Below are 14,466 nucleotides of genomic sequence, written 5' to 3' on the forward strand. Positions count from 1 at the left end.
AATATTCAAACGGATTTAGTGTATTGTGCAATGATCCTCTGCAGAGGCATATTTTATAACAACACCTAAATACCTTCCTATTTTACGTTTAGTTGGCGAGAAGGCTACAACATTGCTGAAATTATCTATATCTATATGTGACTGTGTAACAACAAACTCCCTTAAAAACTAGAAATTAACAATCTGAAAGCTCTATTTCCTCATATATTTCTTCATTTGATCCTCTTTTGTTCCCTCCCTCGGGAACCACGTTGTAATACCCAGCGTTCACGTGGCTCCCTTGCAAGGACTGGTATTCAGGGGGGACTCGTGTTTGTCCTTCCGAAGGCCTGGGACGTAGCTCCATATATGACGCTGGTTCTGACGCATGCTGCTCAAGTGGAAAAACAGACTGGACAGTATCTCTAATGGTGGCTTTCTTAGTAGTCGCTGGTCTGTTGCTCGCCTGAGCTCTTCTAAGCCGCCATATCAATACACCGATCAAAACAAGCAACAGGAAAACGATCCATGACCATATGATGTCATTAGCCCGAAAGATGCTCTGTACATCTGTCCAAAAAGTAAAGAAAATATACAGATAAATAGAAGTACACTGTGTAAAAACAAATCCCTCGAGATCACATCATTGCTTAGTATGAAACATTACAAAAAAAAAAAATGAAAACCTTCCTTTTTGAAAATAAGTCAAAACGAAATTCAAATTGGGTAAAAAAGGCAATTCTAAAGTTATAAGTGGCATAGAGGTTGACATTATTTGATCCCAATGTTCTAATCTAAATTAATTGTAAATCATGACCAAAAGTCTTGTTTGTTTATTTCGTTGTTTGTTTGTTTTTCTTTTCAATTTTTGTTTTGTCATGAGACCTTGCTTTTTATATATTTATTAAGTGTTTTGGTTCTTAATCGTTTCGTTTTGTCTTATCTTTTTATTTTCTTCGATTTTAAACGCATGTGCTTAGATTTTAGCCTACTGTAGGTTCCTCTGAAAATAAACTAAAAGATAAGAATTAAAAACAAAAATTTTATTATCAAATTGAGGAGGCTCTATAGGGTTTTTTCTCAATGTGGGCGCGCGTGCTAGCGCAATGTTTTTCTAGAAATTTTTTTAATCACATAAACTGCGGTGTTATACAAGGATTTCCGGCCCTGAGAGAAACCGTAACAACACACGTGAAAAAATATCGTATTTATTCACGTGTATTGATATAGCCAATCAGCTGCTGACACGTTACTCGCTTTTGGCGCCACTCGGTCAGGTTGATAAATAAACAGCAAAGCCCTCACGATTCTCAACGCAAGTTGTGTGCCGGAGGCATCTCGAATTATGGCGGCTAAAACACTAAAAAATCCGTATCGCTGACAGACAATGAGTTTCAAACTTTGAGTAAAAAAATAAACCGAAAGTTACGCATTCAGTGGCTTTGGTGTTAGCATTTCTCTCGGCTGAGAATGAAAATCGACAACTGGAAGATTTGCCACTGGCCGATTTTAGCCGAGTACCTGAAAGACTTCTTCTGTCGGTAAGGACAAAGTCAATAAATGAGAATCTTGTAAATTGAAAATTACGACCATTGTTGCGTTTGTAATCATGATTCAACGCAATTCCATCCGCACTTTACGATTGTCATTCGAGGATTGTCGATTCGTTTATTTTCATTCATTATTGAAGCCGGCTTTTCTTCCCAATAAGGGGCTATTGTGTTTATATGATAAACAATATAATACATGGTTGTTTGTAGATATGGAATTTCTCTTCCAGTGTTTAACTCGATAGAAGAGAAATTCCATATCTACAAGCAACCATGTATTATTCTCTATACGATTTCGCTTTTCTAGGTCACTAGACATCATCAAATGGCGATGAGCAAGGTTCGGACTATCGTTTGCTGTAGTAAATATTATCAAAATGATTTTCGTCATTAAGCTAAGGCTTTACGAAGGGAGGCGCTCGCCAGTGAAAATTTGGCTTTGACTTTAATTTTCTTCAATTTGCCTCGCTGAAATCTCTCAAAATTTTCAGATGACAATCGTGCGATCGTGTTGAGCCGCCATGCTTGTCTTGCATGTTGACACTTTTAAAGCTCGCGCTATGTACGTACCCAGATCTCACGCGGTCAAAAAACCCTATAAAGCCTCCTTAAACGTTTGATGGAAAACGTATCTGACGTAGCACGGGCGGCCCAAGCTCCAGCTGTGAGATAATCATCTTGCGAAAAAAGAGTCATGGCGAAATTATAAAAGTTTGCATGGGAATATTAACGACCGCCAGGAGCCCATTCCTGCGACAATCAAATTCTCAATAAAAATACCTAACCTAACTTCCACAGTGCATCGCTTGTTATCTGACCACTTACTATGTTGGAAAATCCAAGCACATATACTGTAGTTTCATTTCAATTCACTAAAAACCCCAATCCTTCCCGTGAAACCGACGCTAAACCGCAGTTTGCTTAAAAAATTTCTAGTTTAAACGTCTCTAACGGTCTGCGTACACAGTCATTCTGACATATGACCATTAAAAACTAGCTTGGTAACCCGCCTCCTTTACAAACTTTTCAACATTGTAAACGGTCAGATAACAAGGGATGCACTGTGGAAGTAAGGTGAGGTATTTGTATTGAGAATTTGATTGTATTTTTTATTCCTAACATCGGTCGTAAATATTCCAAAACAAACTCTTATAATTTCGCCATGACTCTTACTTCGCAAGATGATCATCTCACAGCCGGAGCTTGGGCCGCCTGTGGACGGAGTAAAGTATCCATAAACACTACGTACTGAAATCAGATAGAACTGTAAAGGATCAAAGGTTTCTTGAACGTTGAGAGCGTTTAACATTGACAACACTTACTATTTTTCTCTTCTCTGCTTTCTGACAAAGTTATTTTGTAAGTTGTAGATCCAAATGAGTTTGTGGCGTGACACACATAATCTCCAAAATCTTGATCATCAAGAGGAGTGATAATAACACTGTTGTTCATGACCTTAATGTTATGGCCATCTAGAGCCTGGTCATTCCTTCTCCAAGAGTAGTTAAATGGAAAGTCACTAGTCGCGTGGCATAGCAAAGAACACGAAGTTTCCTTTGCACATAGAACTGATCTAGGGGAAACGTCTTTCATGATGCTGGGTGGCACTGAGTTTAAAAAGGAGGTAAAAAGGTAAGATTCAACATCTTTCACACAGCCAAAGAATAAGAGTAGGTGGCGTTAACAGGAGAACGTTTAATAAAAAACCTCTAATACTTTCTGAAAGCTGATAAGCATAGTTTCTACCCGTTATTTGAAAGTTCATGGGGTCCTGGGTTCGAATATTTCACTCATGAAATCTGACATCAATCGTATTTAGCTTCTGCTCGCATAAAGGAAAAATTTCATTTTGTGGCCAGTCATACCACAGTTGATGATACTAACCGGCGATGATCACTGCTGTAGCTGTTCGGCGTTGCCCAAAAACGTTTGATGCTCTGCATTCATAAATGCCTCCGTCACTAGGTGCGACCTCTTGAATGACAAGAATGTGGTCATCGTTTCTGAATTGAGCCCGTGGTATACTGGTATTTCCATCTTTACTCCATGTAACAGAAGGCTTCGGATCTCCAGTAGCCTCACATGTTAATACTACCACATCGCCAACTTGAAAAATGGTTCTCTCCGGTAGCTCTTTGACGGAGGGCTCGCCTGGTAGAATTTCACTAAGTTAGCGGCAGTTTTTACAACAATAACAAATCGGAAGGGTCATTTTCTCAGAGAGAAAAAGAAATTACACGGGCCTAACGGGACATCTTTCAGAAAAAATAAAGAAACTACTACTCCGTGATTTATTGCCTAAAGGGTTGTTGAAGTAGCTGTTCATTGACATAAGCAATAGGTAATTTATTTGTTCGAGTTGTTTGAAAATTTGTCGTTTCAGTGACAAACGAATTCCATGAACTTTACCTTTGGTTTCAATCGTTACGAAGTTACTAGAGAAGTACACCATCTGCAATAAAAAAAGCAGGGAGAAAGAAATCACCCATGAAACTCTAGGATTTTTTTCTGCGCTCAAAGTATCTTTACTTGTTCCCCATCGTACAATTGAAATCAAAAGCTTCAATGAAGAATACATCTGACGGACCAATTGACTGACTGATTGGCCGAACAGTAGTACGTAACTTGCTAAGCGATGGTTGAATGTAATGCGAGTGAAACAAGATTGAATTTTGTCTTGGGAGTTTGCATTTTCAAAAGAGGACGTTCGTCACTGTACCTTCTCTATAAAAGCTCTGAGAAACACTCTGTAATTGGTATTTGGCTGGAGTGGTTTGTTAAGAAAGGCCTCCCCATCACTGCCTCTCCTATTTCTTGGTTTACTGCTTGAATGTCTTCCATCTCCAACAACAAATTCTCGGAACACATCAAAGTCCTGCCCTCTAAACTGAAAAGTGACATACGCGGCAGGAACCGGAGATTTGTGGACCTCTTCATACGTCATCAAATCCTTTGATGTAAAACTCTCAGGTGAGTTAACCACACCAGTATAGTCCACGCTGTATCTTATAACAATGACTTGAAAGAACCTGTGAAGTAGGATGTTCATTAATTCCGCATAAAGCTTAAAAGATTCGCAAATTCTTCTCTTAAGAAAAAAAAGTTCAATAAAAAGTCTCATACTTTGCATTCCCTGGAAAGCGTGGTAATGTTATGTTTGCTGTTATGCCTTCTCCACTTGGAATCTGAGAGAAGGAAGGTGGAGATGGTGCTTCTTTTGACCATTTTTGGGATAATTTCAAACCTGTGCAAGCAAAAGAAAGGACCGATCTTACACCCACATTGAAAATGAAAACTCAATGGCTTAGTATCTGGCTACACTATGTCATTGAGAAGCAGGCAACGAAAATGCTGAACACTTTGCCGTGTTTTTTAAGGTTTAGGATAAGGACAAAGTACGGGACACCAAAAAATTATATAACTTGATGAAAACTCTGAAGTATAAAGCCGATGTAACAGAACATCAGTTTCACTTTTCCAACATACTTTTTGTTTGAACGACTATAGCTTTGCTATAGGGTCCAGGCCCTGCCACAGTGTAACCTCTAACAGACACTTCATATTTTGCACACATCCAGAAGCCAGTGAGTAATACACTTGCTTTGGTTGTGTTCATGGCATGAAAGGTGAAGTCAACCTTCAAACAGCTCTCCTTTAACTCGAGACGGACTTCGTAAAGCTTAATGACGCCATTTGCCGCCTCTTTAGGAAGTTCTGCCCAAGTGATTCTGTTTGTCGTGTAGTTTACTTCACTAAAGGAAACATTTTCTGCTCCGTGACTCGGTTCTATTCGAGGAAAACATAAATAATAGTTTCACATTTAGTTATCGGTGAGTACAACACGCTCCACCGTAGAATGTTAGATTAAAATTAAATTATCTGTTGCACATAGGAAATCATCTTTTAAGGAAAAATAATAATGACTGGCCAACTAGATTGAAGGCGTATCAAACCCATTACGCTGCAGCGAGCGGAAAACAGGGTACCCTGCATATTCTTTGTTTTTACCAGAACAATTTTGTTTATCAGCCAAATTCTACAGCCTCAAACCAAAACAAAAATAATTAATTTCCTGACTGCGAAATTACGCTACGTCCTGTAAACCCATCATATGTTTTAAGCAATTTGCCATCTTCATCTGTTATATTTTTCAAAATAGTAATTGTAGTGACGTAATGGACCAGTGATTATTTAAAACTGTCACATATGCAAACTCAGTCACACTTTTTTTTTTTAAATTCAATGTGTGAATTGACCTTCGTTTTATTCTTTGTTTCTTTCACTTTGTTTCTTTGCTTGTTCTTTCTCTGTGGCTTATGGAAACAGGTTACTTAAGTGTAGACACACGATAAATCAATCTCGAAGTTAGACTTGATAACTGTGTTAACAGTATTTAGTTGCAAGAACACTGCTCGATTTTTTTACTGTATAGTAAGAGTAGCTTATACGTTATATGCCATTGTATTACGTACTATTTAGAAATTTTTTTCTGGGTTTTTATCTTCATCCCTCGATCCTTTCTTTCCTCATGATGATTCGCGCCCTTCTGGACACAACTTACTTCAAGAAAGCACGGAATACTGTGAAACGTCTTTCTATCTTATTCTACCGCGCATTTCATTATGTATTATGTGAAAAGTATTCACATATTCATCTAAATATCCACGGTTATTCTTCTCTATGGTGTGTACGAGGCGGTAACGAAAACAACAAAAGTAAGGATGACAGCAAACATGCTGTCATAAAACTTGCTGGTCCATTTCCAAAAATAGGAAGTGCTAACATTCTAATGCTGTAGTTTGTAAAGAAGATGTAGCCTTCGGTGGACCATCGAGGGCCCATCGAGTTTTAGAGGTAAAATCATGATGTTAAAAAGTACATCTGAGACTACTTGCAATCGTCAATCTTGCACGTCATCCTACTTTCACGGAGGCTTGCATGACCAAAAGTTAAACTGTCGCAAAATCTGTGAACGAGCACTTGGGAAAAAAACTTCCGCTGCTTAAAAAGTACTTTAGAAGGAACCTACTGTCAGGAGGACATAAGAAGCACAAAAAATTTTAAAAAACGCACCATCAATAATATCACAAAGTACTGCTTATGTGTCGACGGGAAAAAACTGCTTTTAAAAGCTGGCTATCGGAAATAATGATACAAATCTTGTTATACTGTTGTCTTAAAATTGCTAATCAAACCGGCACTAAAAACCTCTTTCCCGAGGGCCCTTAATAACGATTCGAACCTACTTGAAAAGCCTTATAGGAAGTTTGTTTAAATCAGTTGTCATGGTCAGGTAAGGAACATGCTAAACATAACAAGTGTGTTAAAGAAACAGGATATCTTAAGCCAATATAACGTTCATAATCAAAGAAATAAAAGTCACCAAATGTTGGTATTTACATACGTTGATACGAGTTTAGAGTAAACACACGTAACTCAGTCAATCCAGATGATAGGAACCACTCAAAATCACAACTTAGCTTATGTTTCTTGTCTTAAATGAAAAGTGCTTAGATAAGAGTGTAATATAACCCTGAAAAGAAGTGTGCTTCCTTTGGGACTTGGTTAAATTTCCTGAAAATTTAAGTGCGTAAGAGCTTCCTAAAGCCGGTTAAGTACAAATTTAGGTGAGGTGGCGTTGCGAATCGATTATTTTCTTCTTCAGAGCTGATGATCATCGAACCACGGCGTAAAAAGGAAGAACGTCCAAAAGACTAGCGGTGATTCAAAACAACAGCAGCAAGATTTGTTCTTTCAAAACAGACATGACATTACGTAATATTTCTTTAAATCAGGTAACTTCAGGAGAGAATCACTTAATATCAAACGATTACCAGAAGTTTACGGTGTATATCCCAATCCCCTGCCATGTTCTTGTCGTACATGTATAGCTTTCATACATAATTCACTTCATACATTGCAAAAAAACTGCATAGAGTAAGCAGCATACCTGCTTCATCTGTGGTAACATTCAGAATAGGGCTGCTGCTACTTCTGCCAATTTTGTTTCTAGCGAACACTCTGATATTATATGTTGTCCGAGGAAAAAGACCTGTAAGAGAGGCAGTTGTAGAGAGACTGGAAACCACACATGCACTGCTTGCGAGTGATCCTTGACAAACTACATCCTTAAAGATCTGATCGTGATCACTGATCTCCACTATGAAGTTTTCAATGGCACGATTTCTATCATAACCAGCCGTCCAGGAGATATTTACAACTCGTGAACCCTTTGTGTCAACAGTAATGTTCTGTGGTGGGTCTGGAATAGCTAAGGAATTAAACAACACTTCAATTAGCACTAAAGTTTACAATTTACTTGAAGGTTTATCCGTCTTCACTAAAAGAGGCAGACTAGATTGATCAACAGTTTTTAAAGTGCACATTGGATCGGATCCTCGTTATAGAAGGCGAATAATAAGTGCATCTCTCTTAATTATTTCGATAAAACCACTTTGAATGATATTCTTTCCCCAGGAAGTTTACATACTAGTTCACGGATACCTAATCATACTCCTGGATGGAGAAAAGAACAGGTCTTAGTTGAAGGCCAAAGCGACTTTTGCAACCCAACCTTTTCCATCTTAAAACCAATAAAACAAAAGCGCTCCAAGCTGTAATAGTTTTAATTGCCACGACAAGTTGAGAAGGAAAAAAATTGCCGCTAAAGTTGTAGCAAAGGAAGCTAATCTGGAAACCTAATTTTGGCAACAAAGGAAAGCTGTAAAGTCCATACTATTTGGTGTTATAATAAAAATTTTCAAGAGAGAAAATTTCTCGCTTAATATATTATTTATAACATTATTTCATACTAAGTGGGGTAAACGCACTCACCAACTAAATTTTAAAACACGAAAAGCAGATCACGTAATTTTGCTCTTTTTGATTTTGTTTTGCTAAAACGAAACAAAACAAAACAAACAGCAAAACAGGTGACGAATTAAAAAAAAAAAAAATTCAAATCTCAACTTGTAGATTACAAAGCGTCCAATTTAGTTTTTGTTCTATCCGCGCGATATTAGTTTACATTAAGTCACTCAAGCATATATTTTACTCGAGACCACGTGCTCTTGCGAAAGTGAAGGTTTTGCGTCCAAGTAGCTTTACTGCGTTTTTCACGATTTTTCTTTCTGGCTTGAAAATCTCGTAAGCAGCAATTTGATTTCATTAGAGTTTGCGTAGTTTTCGGAACATCTCTCAGTAATCCAAACGAAGTTTACCTTTGGTAAGAAATTAGAAGCAAAAAGCCCGTTTAAATTTTCCCAGTGAAGTATTTAAATCAAAGCCACATTCACAGAAGACAAACGAAACAGTCGAATAAAATTACATCTATCTCGTCATATTTAGGTTGAAACAAATTTTTCGAATTTTCAACACGTAGTGGCCATAAGTGAGTATAATGCTCATTGACTGAGTTTGGTCGAGCCGAACGGGAAAACATTTGGCTCTCGGTCGTGACGTAAGGACCGGGCGCGACTTTTCTGGACCACTCACATAACGAAGTAGAGGAAAACCAAAGAAATCTTGGATTACTTTGACACTTCGTTAAGAGTTGCTCTTGGACCTGAACATGTATTCAGTTGTTATGGTTTATCTTTAACTGCTTCCGTTGAAGCTAAGTGTTGCCGCTTCCGAAAAAGCTGCGAAATATTTTGTGGTTAGGTGATTAGTTCTTTTTAGACAGAAAATTATAGTTAGCGTTTCAGTTCAAGATAATGTGTGATCAAGATCGTTTTTGAATAGAGGACAAGTTAGACTGTAATCCTCATAAAGCAATCAAGACCCGCGAACGTTGGTTAGCAATAACTTGTTTTTTGATTATGTTATATAACTCGTAGTCGTCACTCAAAGCGAAATTTATCGCTCGTTTTTACCTTTTTCTGGTTCCTTCAATTGCCACGTGCTCGCTTCCAAAATCGAGATTATCCTTAAGCTGTGATCACAATACTTAATTCTTTCAGTTTATATTCTTAACAATTAATACTTAATCATTTCAGTTGATCGCTTCTCAAGCAACTCACCACCTCCATCTATCTTCCTTTCCACAATTTCACTCCGACTGCTGACACCCTTGCGGTTAAAGGCCTGTATGGAAAACTGGTATGATATGTACTCATCTAGAGACGCCAACACTAAAGAAGTGGTCTCCGCTCTGTCAACAGTTTTGTTCTTCCACGATACCTTTGGCTCGCTTTTTCTCTTGTACAGAATGTAATAGCCCAGTATAGCACCTCTAGCATCTTGCTTCGCGAGCATCTGGATTGCAATGATAATAATACTAAATTGTGACGAGGAAGCCAAATAGATTAAAATCAGTCAACAAAGATATCAACCTGCTAATTTTATCATGTTAAGTAATGGTTGTGTCCTCGTGTACCGGTACACAAAGGAACGAAACATTAACGAACTGCGTCACAACTCCATGTATGGATGTGAAAACAATAGGAATTCCCCCGTGTACCGGTACACCAGGACAGCCCCTAAGTAATTATTCACTCGCACGGCATTTTAACCATGCTCCAAAATTTTATTTCGGTTTTCAGTCTCTCCAAACAATAATTGGAAATTCCATGATAAATATTGATATCTTTTAACCACAATTACTTGATAAATATACTACATGCTACATCTCTTCCTCAAGTCTATTGCAATACAGAGTGATAAATTCATTTCTTTGGCTCCTGCAGCCAGTTCAAAAGATGTTTATACATTCATTGTAATATTAGCACAGTTGTGGTGCTGTACATGTCTCAGTGTTATCTTTTTCGGAGCGTTTTAGAGCAAAGCTGTTTAAAGAACTTTAGATATCGGTGTAAGTGGAGCAGAGAACTCTAAAGTGGGTCTAATACCTGCCAAAAAACGTGAACAGCTGTAGAATTGAGGACAGTCACATTAAAAGGTGGAGCAGAGCTTGGTACTGTAAGCAAACAATAGCACATTTCTCTACGTGAGTAACAAGAAATATGTAAATGTAGTATTGAGTTTTTCTTACAAAGCCCAATTGTATAATAGCAATATATTTCCACTTAACAAAGTCAACTTAAGGCGTAGGGAAAGCCTAATACAGAGTTAAAATAGAGAGACCACACCAATGCAAAAAAAGGCCAACAAAACAAACAAACAAAACATGCAAATAAACAAATGGCAAAAAGTAAATGTAATACAAGTAATAAAAACTTAACTCTAACTTAATCAATTTATCAGTTATTGAGAAACCGTTGTCGAAGGTATCTCCAAATACAGGTACGAAATAAAATGTATCAAAAGAAAAAGAACTCAAAATAAAGAAAAAGAGCACCTTCTTCATCGGTAGTAACATTTATTACAGAGCTGTAGTGACTAGAACCAATCATGTTCCTAGCAAACACCCTGAGGTAATATGTTGTCCATGGAAACAGCTTTTTGATAGAAACTCTTGTAGAGTAAACCACACAATTATTCTTTAAGAGTGTTCCTTGACATATGGCATCTCTGAAAGTCTGCTTATCTTCGCTGATTTTCACTGTGTAGTTCTGAATGGCGCTGTTTCCGTCAAAACCAACTGTCCAAGAGATATTCATTTCCCGTGATCCACTTGAGATCACTTTGACATCCTTTGGTGGGTCTGGTACATCTATAGGAAAAATAAAAACAGAAACAGAAACAAGAAGGAACAAGAAATTGGAATTGTCGTTAATGATTGCTAAACTTCGAGAGTTCTTTTCTCCACTCAAAGGCCAAGAACAGGTTATAGGGAGCAGGTCGAACAGAGATTTGATTGATGAAAGAGTAGAGAGAGTTTTCAGTGACGTCTTTAAGGATATCGATACTGATGAAGTAAAACGATATGACTTCAAATATTTACTGATAGCTTTATCAATTTTTTTTTAGCAAAGTTTTTCTCACATATCATACTACGGCATACGGCTCATGCACGCAACAAAGTAATTACGACATATTATTGCATGTCACAACAACACAGGGCTTTTGGAACTAAACTGTGTAATATCTGAAAACATTTAAAGCGAATTACTTACACTGCACTGTGAGTTTGGCTGCAGATGAAGATGATTTACCCTTGCTGTTATTAGCCACACATCTGTATTGCCCTGAGTCTAAGAGGTGAACTTTTCCAATTTCTATACTGAGATTATCGTTCCGCGAGGACAATTGAAATCGACCATTTGCTGTTACATCCAGGTCTTCTCCGTCCTTTGTCCAAACAACACTGGGTGTTGGGTTCCCCACGACTGAACAACTAAAAGTCACATTATCTCCTCTTACTATTGTGACATTCCTCGGATGTATGGAGATTTCAGGTTGAACTAAAAAAAACATACTTAACTGTGACAATTAGAAAATCGTGCAATTTGGTAAGTTTCACAGATATGAGAATTATAAAACGGAAGCATACTCCATGTTTTTCTCTACGCGAAACAGAAGTTATTATTCAATTGCAAGCTGAAAACATTTACTTAAGTGTCCATAGCTACATAGTAGGGCGGTTTCAAAGCTTCTCTACTTTCCTCCCCAATTCTTTCTCGTGTCAAATTTTTCTCAACTTGTTTCTGTTTTTCCTTTCGTCTGTAATTTGTCGAGTCAAACATAATTTGACCATCTGCAGCAGACCTGTTTGTCGCTTGACGTAATTCGTAACCCAAGAACGAGCCACATTACAAAACTGGCGACTTTCAATTTATCTAAACTGGGAAGCTTAAAAGCCTCTGTTTAACCAACCGTTAAAGAAAAGAAAGCAGGGTTGCAGTACACCTTGTTTTGGACCAAAACATTACGGCCTTTTTTATGACTATCGAGCCTAGTTAATGATCTAAATAACTCGTTGCCTCATGAATGTTCCACTCAACTCACACTGAACATCTAAAACAGCAGCCATAGACGTATCAATTCCAAGGCTGTTGTTCGCCACACATCGGTATGCTCCGCTGTCTACTCGGCTCGCTTTGGTGATTGCCAACTGCTTTTTGTCTGCCGAAAAGCTGATCCTAGAATTGTTACCGATGTCACATCCATCTTTGGTCCATGATAGAGTAGGGAGCGGATATCCAATAGCATTACAGTGTAACGTAACGCTTTCTCCCTCTGTTTTTGTCACATTACTAGGATGAGTGGTAATCTCACTTTTATCTACGATTGTAAAACAGTTGCAATGGACATTAGCAACACTAGCTATAAGCGCCAATATGTTTTTGAATTCGACAATTTAATGGTCGTTCATGTTTACAGCAGACACGGCTGAACCAATTGAAATGACCTGCGAGACCAAAATGACTGTTTTTTCCAGACTCTCGAGCTCACTTTCTACCGAATAAGCTAGAAGAATTCAATGAATACTTTACTGGGCCCCACTGGAAACCGCCTTGGCGAGTTGGGTTCCTTCATTAAATATTATTATTATTATTATTATTATTATTATGCAGTAAAAACTATCTGTATGCTATACAGTTGGAAGGAACATAGGGCGCCAAGGCGTGGCCTGTGCTCCGGCTAGTGAAACTAGAATTAAAAGGTAGTGTACAATGAAAAAGTAAGGTTAAAATATGTATATGTATCTATATAATAAACTAAACAAATTTACGCTAAAAAATATGCTAAGTGTTCAAAGTTGTAGAGCAGGAGACAAACCGAAGCACGGGTAAGATAATGTCTAATGTGTCGCAATCTTAAAAGTACGTGCAATGTTCAGTGTGACGGATAGGCATGCCCTCTGCATCTTCTTGAGGACGTCTCTGTGACGTCTCCCAACTAGCTCCTTCACCGCTACCTAGCCATTATTATTATTATTATTATTATTATTATTATTATTGTAACGGCTGCCACGCCTTTGCTACCAGATATTGATTTGTTTTAAGTTTGTTTCGTGTTAAAAGTGTTAAACCGCAATAATGACGTTACTGTTTGTCCATTAGGGACGTGATCTTTAAGTTCCACCCAGAACCGCATTTTAGTTAGTTATCTTGGGTTGGGCTAGCGATAAGGCGTGTTTATCGAAAAGTGCCCTTTTGCCCACCTTATCTCGAAGTTCGTTTTGGTCAATTTTTTACAAGCGGGACTGTTATGTAAGTGCTTATGTTCCTTCTCTTCACACTTGTTTAAACATCGGTCTTTAGGTAGTTTCGCCCAGTTTTTTATACCAGTTTCTTTACAACCCTGTAATACGTGGCTTACGTTGTTCATGCTTTGTTAGTAAGCTGCTTGTTTTTCCCACTCGGTTATTAGTTTTGTTGGAATTCGTTTTAAAGCGGTTCTCCTTTATCCTTGAAGATAGTCTTTTATGAGTTTGTTTTAGAGTTTTAGCTAGTCTTTTGGGTCTTGCTTTTATATCGGAATGATTGGAAAGTTGGTCCGTATCTTAGAATTTAGCTTAGCTTCTTCCTTATAATTTCATATTTCAGTTTACGATAAGTACTTGGATACCTCGACTACGCTAATAAAACGATTCTAGTCTTTTCCGTAAAATATATCCTCGCTTCATAGTGCATCTTCATTAGCGAAACTCATAGTTGTCGTTGAAATTTGCTTTGCTTGTGTCGGCCGCTACAATTATTATTATTATTATTGTTAATACCTACATTCTACAACTAATGTAGCATCTTCTGAGCTGGCATTACCAATGCTATTGTTAGCCACACAATGGTATTTTCCTCTGTCTGTTCTGTACACATTTATTATCCTCAACTCGTTGCTCTCTGCTGAATAACTGATCCTGGAATTATTGCCGATAGAATGTCCATCTTTTTTCCATGATATTTCTGGTAATGGATTTCCAGTCGAGTTACAAGAAAAGGTTCTGTTTTGTCCTTCCTTCACCGTGTCACTAGAGGGATCAGTGATAATTTCCGGTTCATCTGAAACCAAGTAGATAGACGGATATGAATTTCATCCTAGTTCCTCATTCACTCAGTTTCTCTACACAGAGGGTACTTGGTTAATTATTCTG

The 14,466-nt window shown here is 37.8% G+C and overlaps 1 protein-coding gene across 7 annotated transcripts in view; it reads right to left on the bottom strand.

The window, feature by feature from the left end:
- LOC131772066 (contactin-2-like) overlaps nucleotides 1–14,466 on the bottom strand; it is a 32,143-nt gene continuing 17,677 nt past the window's right edge. For 6 of the 7 annotated variants that reach the window (XM_066159696.1, XM_066159697.1, XM_066159695.1 and 3 more), the window contains 14 exons: nucleotides 14,099–14,374; nucleotides 12,378–12,653; nucleotides 11,546–11,833; nucleotides 10,828–11,142; nucleotides 10,379–10,446; nucleotides 9,551–9,785; nucleotides 7,480–7,800; nucleotides 5,016–5,315; nucleotides 4,653–4,773; nucleotides 4,249–4,558; nucleotides 3,939–3,981; nucleotides 3,414–3,680; nucleotides 2,852–3,136; nucleotides 1–549 (listed from right to left, as the gene is read on the bottom strand). In XM_066159696.1, the coding sequence (XP_066015793.1) occupies nucleotides 176–549; nucleotides 2,852–3,136; nucleotides 3,414–3,680; nucleotides 3,939–3,981; nucleotides 4,249–4,558; nucleotides 4,653–4,773; nucleotides 5,016–5,315; nucleotides 7,480–7,800; nucleotides 9,551–9,785; nucleotides 10,379–10,446; nucleotides 10,828–11,142; nucleotides 11,546–11,833; nucleotides 12,378–12,653; nucleotides 14,099–14,374 (3,479 nt within the window). In that variant the 3' untranslated portion in view covers nucleotides 1–175. Of the gene's footprint in view, nucleotides 550–2,851; nucleotides 3,137–3,413; nucleotides 3,681–3,938; nucleotides 3,982–4,248; nucleotides 4,559–4,652; nucleotides 4,774–5,015; nucleotides 5,316–7,479; nucleotides 7,801–9,550; nucleotides 9,786–10,378; nucleotides 10,447–10,827; nucleotides 11,143–11,545; nucleotides 11,834–12,377; nucleotides 12,654–14,098; nucleotides 14,375–14,466 lie in introns of those variants that run through there. The other variant, XM_066159699.1, reaches the window with a different exon arrangement.

The sequence above is a fragment of the Pocillopora verrucosa genome, chromosome 12 (genome assembly GCF_036669915.1).
Source record: "Pocillopora verrucosa isolate sample1 chromosome 12, ASM3666991v2, whole genome shotgun sequence".
In the NCBI taxonomy this organism is placed as follows: domain Eukaryota; kingdom Metazoa; phylum Cnidaria; class Anthozoa; order Scleractinia; family Pocilloporidae; genus Pocillopora; species Pocillopora verrucosa.